Below are 8,471 nucleotides of genomic sequence, written 5' to 3' on the forward strand. Positions count from 1 at the left end.
TACTTCTGCCAGGCCAGGCACAGGGCAGGCGAGGGGTGGGAGAGAGCAGAAACACAAATGAGCCCAGTGGGCTTCTCCCAGCAGCAAAGCACAATAAGCAAAGAGCCATGCAAGAGGCTGAGAGTGGGGATATGCTTGGAGGATGAGGAAAGGTCCAAAATCCACAGGATGTACTGGGAGAGGGGCTAAAAGTGAGGATTGGCTTGGCTCTGCAACAGTGGATCTGCCAAACGGCAGCATCCCCAGAGAGCCAGGACTGGGAAAGTATGGAGCTGCTCAGCTCTGTGGAGCCCACATGGACTGGAAGACTGTGCTCCCTTTTTGCCAGTGGATGTATCCCTCTGAGGCTGTGTCTGCCTCCTCTGGGAATCTCCTTTTGGCAAGATGCCTCTGCCCTTAGATACATGGAGACTAGTAAGGAGCCTGGATTACATATGCACACCCCAGCGCAGCTCCCCTGAGGAAGCAGGAGGCTCTGCTGTACCCCATCTCTGCATGTACTCCCTGAATGGCTCTGCACATAACCCAGCTACAAAAGCCTCATAGTGGAAGGAAGCAGCTGAAGGATACAGTGAGCCAAGGAGAAGTTCAGAGAACTGACTCTGAGATCTGAAGAGTTGGGCAGGGGAGGGGAGAATGCCCAAAGCACTTTCATGGTCTTCAAGGCAATGCCCACAGAGACTCCTTTGTGTTGCTCTAGGACCAGCTTGGTGTGTTACAGCCTTTGCTGACAGGCAACATGCAAAGATGCAGAATGAGAAGTGAGACTGACCCAGCTGCATTCACTGTCCCAGCCGAGAGAGAGGCAGAGAGTAAATGCACAGCGTCTGAGGAGCAGTGGGAAAGGGTTGAGTGTGCATGTGTGTGTGTGTGTGGTGTTACAGTTCATCACCCAGCTCAGGTGAGGTGCACAGCACTTGCTTCCCACCCTCACTGGGAGACCCTGGGTGCTGCCTCAGAGCAGTGAGGAGCGAGGTACTCTGATAGGGAGTTACCCCCGCTTCCCAAACCTGGGTAAGGAGCACAGCAGGGCATGGAGGTAGGGACAAGGACTCACAGCTGATTTGGGAGCCGGCAGACTGGTGGCAGGTCTCCCATTCTGCCTGTTTTCTACAGCGTCCACCTCTGTGTGGTCAATCTGGAGAGGAAAGGAGAAATTAAGACTGCTGGGCAACATGTCTGCTGTCCCTCCACAAGAGCAGCATACAGACAGCAGGAACAGCCTTGGGACTGTCCCCTTTGCGGAGAGACCCTGGGGTTGAGAGGTTCTTCTGGGGAGCAGGCTGTGATTCCCCAGGAGCCCCTGCTGTTTCGTGGCTGAGCTGTGCTCCCTGGGAGGAGGTTCCACACTCCTGCCCAGCACTCTGCCTCACCTTGTAGTTGTGAGCGCTGAGGTATTTGAAGTGCCCGAAGCAGACGTGACACAGGCAGATCACAATGGTGATCACGAGGACGACAAAGGTGAACATGGAAGTGGGGGCCAGGAACCCTGAGGCAAAGGAAAACCGAAGTGGTGGTGTCAGAAGGACTGTGCTCCATGGCTGCCAGGACCACAGCCTGGCAAAAGAAGTGGCTCTGTAGGAGGCCAGGGGCTGGCATCCCAGCACAGCACTCACCTGTGCGCATGGTGGAGAAGAAGAGAAGCCAGAAGAGGCAGAGGATGGGGGCTGCCACTACCTGGTTCACAGCCCCTGAATGGATTTTCTTGTCCAGCTTGGCAGGCAGGTAAGCATAATACAAGTTGTAACGGTCCACCAGGTGCTTAAGCAGCATGTACATGAGCCCTGGGAGAAAGGGAGGTATGCCAGCGGAGAATCATCCTCTTTCCCAGTGCCTCTGACTGACAACTGACCTCTATCTCCCCCAAGCCACTCTCCTCGCCTTCCCCTCTCAGCTCTTCCCAACCTCTGACACAGGGAGGCAGAGGGGTATCACTTACCAAAAGGGACGATGATGGGGCAGGTGATGCTGTATGTCATGACCACAGTGAAGACACACATCATCCAGGCATAAGCAGCTCCAAACTGGAACTCGTACGCCTGGTGCTGCAAGAGAGAACAGAGACATATCAGCATGGCCCTGGGAGCTGAGCAGGGGGGTGCGGCACACCCAGCTATACACACAGCCCCATCAGGGCCCCACTGCAGCATGCCCATCTCCATGTGGAGGCCAGAAACCACCCCATCAGCCCCACTACATACTCGTTTGACATTCCTCCGCTCCGCGGCTGAGCGGGCCAAGCAGAGCCGTATCATGTACATGAGCAACCCAGGGATGCGCAGCAGGTCCATGGCGTTCCCAATGAAGGCGGAGGCAATGACATAGTTGACGAAGAAGGCTCCATTGTCTGGCAGGAACACACACCTGGGGAGGTGCAGCAAGAGCAGGCTGCAGGAGGTGCTCCCCCTTGCAGGGCAGTAGCCAGGAACCCCCAATACCTTTGGATGCGAACAAGAACCTCCCCACACCGCAAAGAAGGGCCTTCTGCCCAGCTCCACTTACTCAAATCGCACAGCAGCTTCGGCAAGGAACTTTTTGTCAAATAACCAGCGGAAAAACACATCCAAGCTGTGGAGGAGGGGGCAAGAGAGAAACAGTCAGACACAGTGATCAGACAGACATGCACGTGCAAGGATGTGGAAGCTGCTCTAGTAGGACCCAAAGCTCTGACCATAGACTGCTTTGTTCCCTCTTGGGATGTGTCACTAGCAATTATGTAAATCAGTAACTGGAGAAAATAGTGCAGCACCCAAAAAGGGGTGTAAAACTTCCTACTCTCATGTGTATTCTTCTCCTTTTGCCCTTATCCTCTAAGTATTTTCTTCTTCCCTCATGCAAGGAATAGCTGACTCTGCAGAAGAAACTGTTTAGGTATGAGGTGATCTCCAACACAGAGATTAAAAAGATTTCCATTTTCCTCAGTTCTGATTTTCTGATATAAAACTATCCAATCCTCTGGCACCTTGGGTGCTGCAGGCGTACACAGCTCCAGAGGCAACAGCATGGGACCGAGTCTTCAGAAGGAAGCGTGGTCTGTTAACAGTATCTGGTCAAAATGCATTTAGCTGCCTAGTTTGTAACCTTTTATCAGAGAATCAGAGTGGTTTGGGTTGGAAGGGACTGTAAAGATCATCTAGTTACAACATCCCTGCCATGGGCACTGACACCTTCCACTAGAGCAGCTTGCTCAAAGCCCTGTCCAGCCTGGCCTTGAACACTGGCAGGGATGGGGGAGCCCCAGTTGCTATGGGCAACCTGTGCCAGGGCCTCACGACCCTCACAGGGAAGAATTTCTTTCTTAAATCCAATCTAAATCTACCCTCTTTCAGTTAAAAACTGTTATCCTTGTCCTGTCACCACATGCCCCTGGATAGAAGACTATTCTTCTGCCTCCATCAGAGTCTGTCTATTCTCAGGAGCTGCCTGACTTCACCACTGAGGGGCTGTACCCTGAATCCTGAATTTAGGAGAGTAAAGATCCTCCCCCCACAAAGTGCAAAGCAACTCCCACAGTGAGTACCCCCAGTCCCACTCCCACCTCCCAGTTTCCCTACTCAGCCACTTGCAATGCTGGGAGCCCATGCCAAAGGCTGGCAGCTAATGCACCACTGTTTGCCACAAAGTGTTTATGCAACTGCAGGAAGGTTTGGGGCTCACATCCAAACAGACAAGCATTGCTGCAGCCTATACATAACTTACCCATGCAGTCAAGAGGTGTAACCTACTCTAATCTGGCTCGAATGGTGAATTCACTAGTTTTGTGCAGAATTTGGAGTGTGCAGAGCACAGAGGTGGGGAATACTTCCTTCACCAGCAGAACTCGAGCAGACTTTTCACATGCATCCATGAACCATGCCAATTTTGTCTGCATTATTTGTAATGCTATGACAGATACCAATGCATCTGCAGATTGATTCAGTAAGCTCCTCAGAGACCCAGACAGATATGTTCCAACCTAGACCCAGCCAGAACTGAATGTCACCTTCCTGAGAGGGTGGTGGCCAGGGCACTTGTGCAGTGGGAAAAGTATGTAGTGCAGGAGAACTACCAGGGGTGCATCTTGACCCTCCCCATGCTCCTGGTCTCTGTGCTTACTTTCCCTTCCCACCACTCATACCTGCTCAGGCCCAGCGACGGCAGCAGCAAGACCATGAAGATGAGGAAGGTGTAACACTTGTGCATGGTTGTCCTGTTCTCTCCAGACCTAAGGGCAGAGAGGAGGCAGTTAACCTTTCACCATCACCTTACCAACACCAGGAGCAGTGCCCCCATGGTTTTCCCATCAGAAGGCACTTCCCAGTGTCTAACCTGAACCCTACCCTGTCCACTGCTAGTACGTGGACCTGCTCCCTGTCCTTCCAGTGTGTATAAAGTCTGTTCTTGAGTCCCAGTTCCTCCCCACTCCTTGTTTCACAGGCCCTCTGAGCCCTCTTATCTTTATAGGACTCTGCAGTCATCTCTCTTGACGTGGTGACATCCTCCCCACCAGCCTTTGCAACATAGTGCAGAAAGCAAAGCTTATGTTGCACGTCCTGTGGGGAATGTGCATCACAAGCAGCACATTCTTACTGCTCTTCACTTCAAATACCTTCCCTGTGGCCAGAAGCCATAGCAACTAAGATGATTTTCCCTTGGAAAAGCTATGACTTACACATGGGCACAAGCACACCCGCTCACCAGAGCCAAGACATCCCTTGCTACTAGCATTTCCCACAGTGACCAGCCTCAACTCCTGACAGCTTTCTTCTTCTTGTAGATCTATGTTAAGCTCTGCTCAGATAACCATGCTGCGTAACAGCACCTAAGGACCGTCAGCACAGCTGCCTATGGCGGACCACAGGTATCCAAAATGTGCAACATAACACCATGCTTGGAGTGGAAAACAGAAGGTCAAGCAGAAGGATCCAGCAGGAGCTTTACACCAGTGATAATGTCGAGTGGCCAGGCAGCACGCTGGTATGACTCAGAGCAGGCGCTGGCTGTCCTTACCTGGTCCAGTGCGCTTCGAAGAAGGCAGAGTAATACACGATGGTGGGCAGCAGAGCAGAGAAGCACCACAGCAACAGGGTGGGGAAGAACTGGGTGATGATGGGGTTCTGCAATGGCAGAGAAGAGCCCATGTGTTACATGGTGTGTCAGCTCTTGTGCCAGCTGCAGGTACGGCTGCCTTTGCTGATGCCGATGCCCCAGCACAGCAGCTGCCACTGCAGCCTGGCCAGGACTGACAATTTCTATCCCTATCCCCAGCCTTGCAGGTGGTAGGGATGGTTCTCATGCTACCCATCCTGCACACATCTCTGAAGGCCTTACATTGAGGTACTCCACGGGCTTGGTGACATTGAACTTGTCCATAGTGGTGATGATGATAGCAGGGGTGGTGAGGAAAAAGAGGAGGATGAAGAGGACCACATTGATCACGAGGCAGCGGATCCACCAGATGAAGCCCCGGATGGAGAGGTGCTCCCTGGGAGGAGGGAAGGAAGGCATCAGGATGACTGTATGGGGGAGAAGGGCAGGTCCAGGGCCTCACATACACACCACAGCCCAGCCTACACGAACAGCATTTGGGGCACCAGCCCAAGGCTTTCCCTCTCCAAGTCAGATCAGATTGCTAGCTCAGCCAGGCTGGGCTTCAGCAAGAACAACTCATTCAGTTACCAGAGGAGCATATGGGGAAGGAAACAGGGAGGGTGCACCCCTTTCCCCTTAGCACGGCCCACTGAGCTCCACAGAGCTGCTCACCAGTAGATGTTCTGAGGGTCAGGGGCATAGCTGACAGTCCAGTTGGAGACGTGGAGGGACTCACTGCAGGAGGAGGCCCTGGGCTCCCCACGGCATGCACAGCCCTGGCACTTACAAGCATTGAAATCTTTAAGGATTCTGGAGAAGAGAAAGAGGCGGATGCTGACACAAAGGGCTGTCAGGGACAAACCAAGGAGAATGCCTTAGTGCTGGCATTCGTCTGATTTAAGGCGAGAGCTGGGACAGGTCATCTTCCTGGGGAGAACAGGACTCTGCACTCACATGGCTGTGATGGTCTCATTGTGGAAAGTGACAAAGGCCATCCCCAGAGGCTTTTCATTCACCTTCTCCTTCTCCCGCTTGTAGTCATCTTTGAGCTTCTCCTCCAGCTTGGTATAGTACTCGATGGCTTCCACCTGGGCAGGGGGACCAGGGTCAGATCAGAGACCTGGAGACCCAAGACCCCACGGGCCCTCCCACCCAACACCTCAGCTCTGCCCCCACCTCCTCACAGCCTCTGATGACACAGCAGCACAGGTGGCCACAGGGCTTGGGATTGATCATAGATGGGGTGTTCTCCTTGCTCTGCAGGTTGGTGAAGTAGATTCGGCCACGCTCTGCTTTCTTCCTGAAACCGGAGTGAAAGAGAAGGAAAGCAAAAAAAAAGAGGGTGGCTCAGAAAAGCTCCTGTGGCACCAGACTTGAGGGGGGAGCCCATGACATCAGCCCACCCTTCCTTCTCTTCCAGAAAAGGAGTTACCTCTCCGCGTCGAGGAACATCAGCCGAGCCACGTCATAGCAGGGACGGGCCTCCAGGACAGTGCAGTTGGCGTAGGCCTCCCTGCAGATGGGAAGCACCAGCTCATCACACCTGGCACCACAGGCTGTATTCCTCAAGCAAACCCCATCCAGGGCTTCTCTCCTGCCCTGGGCTGAGCATCACGATGCATAGCAACAGCTTGGTGAGGGCAGCAGGGCAGCCTGCAGGCTCTGTTCCTTATAGAGGAGGCAACACCTAGAGCAAGTGTTACATTCTCCAGGCTCTAGCACAAGATGCCTCTTCGGACTTTCATCCTGTGGCAGCAAAGAACCCCTCTAATTCCACACTCCCTCTGCCTACATGGACCACAGTCTGGGATCAGGAAGAGGCAGAAGGGTTCCCAAAAGGCACAAAGCATTTCTCCTCTCCCCATGGTACTTCTAAACATGTCCCTTCTAAACATGGCCCTGACTGTTCACTGAGGTCCCAAGAGAAGAGGAATTATTTTTTTGTTAAAAAGAAAAATATACTTTTCTGCAAGGACTGTGATCAGGGAAGAAGCAGCAGCACAACATCCCACGGTCACTGCCTGAGCACCTCCTGCCAGCATCTCATCTCTGAACTTGACTGTATCTCAGGATATGCCCTGTCTGCTACTTACCACACTGATCCCCTATGGTTCTGCCAGAGATAGGTGGGCATACACCAAGGCATAAAACCAAGGAAACTGCACATTCAGATGAAACAAGAAGTACAGAAAAATAACAGCAAGATGTCCAAACCAGAAGTATTCACCTCTTTCTGTTCTCAATGTATTATTGCTATTCTAGGTAACAGTAGCATTACCCCAAATAACATCACTGTTACAGAGTGCGCTTTGAATTACGAATACAGTGAGACTCACTCAAAATGCTTCTTGATCTTCTCTGGCTCAGCATATTTAGAGATCCCATTGATGAAGAGAGTTCTCTTAACCTGGAAGTAAGGAAGAAAAAAAAGAGAGGGCAGGTAGGTGTGGATGGTGAAAGACCAGACTGCAGCAAAACCCTCTGAGGCCTGAGTCAGTGACTGGAAAATGCAGCCCCATCACTTCTAGCACCCTCTCCTATGCTTCCACTAGCTGTTGGCATCCTGCATCCTGGTGTACTACAGACCAACAGGCTAAGGTCTTATGCAGCTGCCTGAATAGAAACAAGGGATACCCTTAAGAAGAAGGCAAAAGCAGCAAGAGAAACTCCTGAGGAAAACAAGGGGTCCCCCCCAGATTCACCCAGTGCAGACCTCTCCTTTTTCCCCGCAGGCAGTCAGGGCTGCTGCTCTGGAAGAGATCTGCCTTTGGTCAGGCAGAATAAAAGAACAGCCATAATAAGAGTGCCCCAAATTGCTGTGGGAAGTGGGGTGCTTGGCATTCTCATCAAGGCTACCTTGACAGGAAGACACAGGAAAATGTGCCTGGGAGAGTGACCAGATCCTGCTCACCAAGTCATCTTCTTTGTAGCGCATCTTGGAGGTATGCCGGCGCATGCTGTACACTGTAAGCAGCAGGTACAGGAAGGCAAAAGATGTGTGCAGCCACAGCAGGTTATTCCTGTCACAAGGGAGACCACAAAGGTCAATGCAAGGTTGCCATTACATGTTTGTGTATGACTGGTCAGGCCCTGAAGGTGTTGTGGGGCCATGACCAGTGTAATCAGCGTGGCCCCATGCCCTACAACCACTAGCTTCACAGTGAGGGTAGAAATACAACCTTCAAGGAGGTGAGGCTCTGCAACAAATAAGCATTTACAACATGCCCCTCAAGGGCCTCAATTATCTGTCCCACCCCAGCCCACACATACCCAGAATTCAGGTTAGCGATAGTTGTCCTCCCAAAGCTGTAGGCGTTGTTTTCTAGGGAGAAAGAGGCAAACACAAGCACATTCAGTTACCCTGAGTGGCACAGAGCACCACTAGGGTAGGCTATTGCAGG

At 52.3% G+C, this 8,471-nt stretch overlaps 1 protein-coding gene across 1 annotated transcript in view; it reads right to left on the reverse strand.

The window, feature by feature from the left end:
* TMEM63B (transmembrane protein 63B) overlaps nucleotides 1-8,471 on the reverse strand; it is a 16,934-nt gene that overhangs the window by 174 nt on the left and 8,289 nt on the right. Inside the window, exons 7-22 of the mRNA XM_010017739.1 lie at nucleotides 8,341-8,392; nucleotides 7,982-8,090; nucleotides 7,407-7,477; nucleotides 6,503-6,583; nucleotides 6,247-6,370; nucleotides 6,025-6,158; nucleotides 5,743-5,880; nucleotides 5,311-5,464; nucleotides 4,990-5,096; nucleotides 4,118-4,204; nucleotides 2,503-2,568; nucleotides 2,202-2,364; nucleotides 1,940-2,045; nucleotides 1,617-1,784; nucleotides 1,374-1,489; nucleotides 1,034-1,138 (exon numbers count right to left, since the gene is read on the reverse strand). Coding sequence (XP_010016041.1) covers nucleotides 1,034-1,138; nucleotides 1,374-1,489; nucleotides 1,617-1,784; nucleotides 1,940-2,045; nucleotides 2,202-2,364; nucleotides 2,503-2,568; nucleotides 4,118-4,204; nucleotides 4,990-5,096; nucleotides 5,311-5,464; nucleotides 5,743-5,880; nucleotides 6,025-6,158; nucleotides 6,247-6,370; nucleotides 6,503-6,583; nucleotides 7,407-7,477; nucleotides 7,982-8,090; nucleotides 8,341-8,392 — 1,781 coding nt within the window. The remainder of the gene's footprint in view (nucleotides 1-1,033; nucleotides 1,139-1,373; nucleotides 1,490-1,616; nucleotides 1,785-1,939; nucleotides 2,046-2,201; nucleotides 2,365-2,502; nucleotides 2,569-4,117; nucleotides 4,205-4,989; nucleotides 5,097-5,310; nucleotides 5,465-5,742; nucleotides 5,881-6,024; nucleotides 6,159-6,246; nucleotides 6,371-6,502; nucleotides 6,584-7,406; nucleotides 7,478-7,981; nucleotides 8,091-8,340; nucleotides 8,393-8,471) is intronic.

Source organism: Nestor notabilis, unplaced genomic scaffold (assembly GCF_000696875.1).
Source record: "Nestor notabilis isolate BGI_N333 unplaced genomic scaffold, ASM69687v1 scaffold13877, whole genome shotgun sequence".
NCBI classification, from domain to species: Eukaryota; Metazoa; Chordata; class Aves; order Psittaciformes; family Psittacidae; genus Nestor; species Nestor notabilis.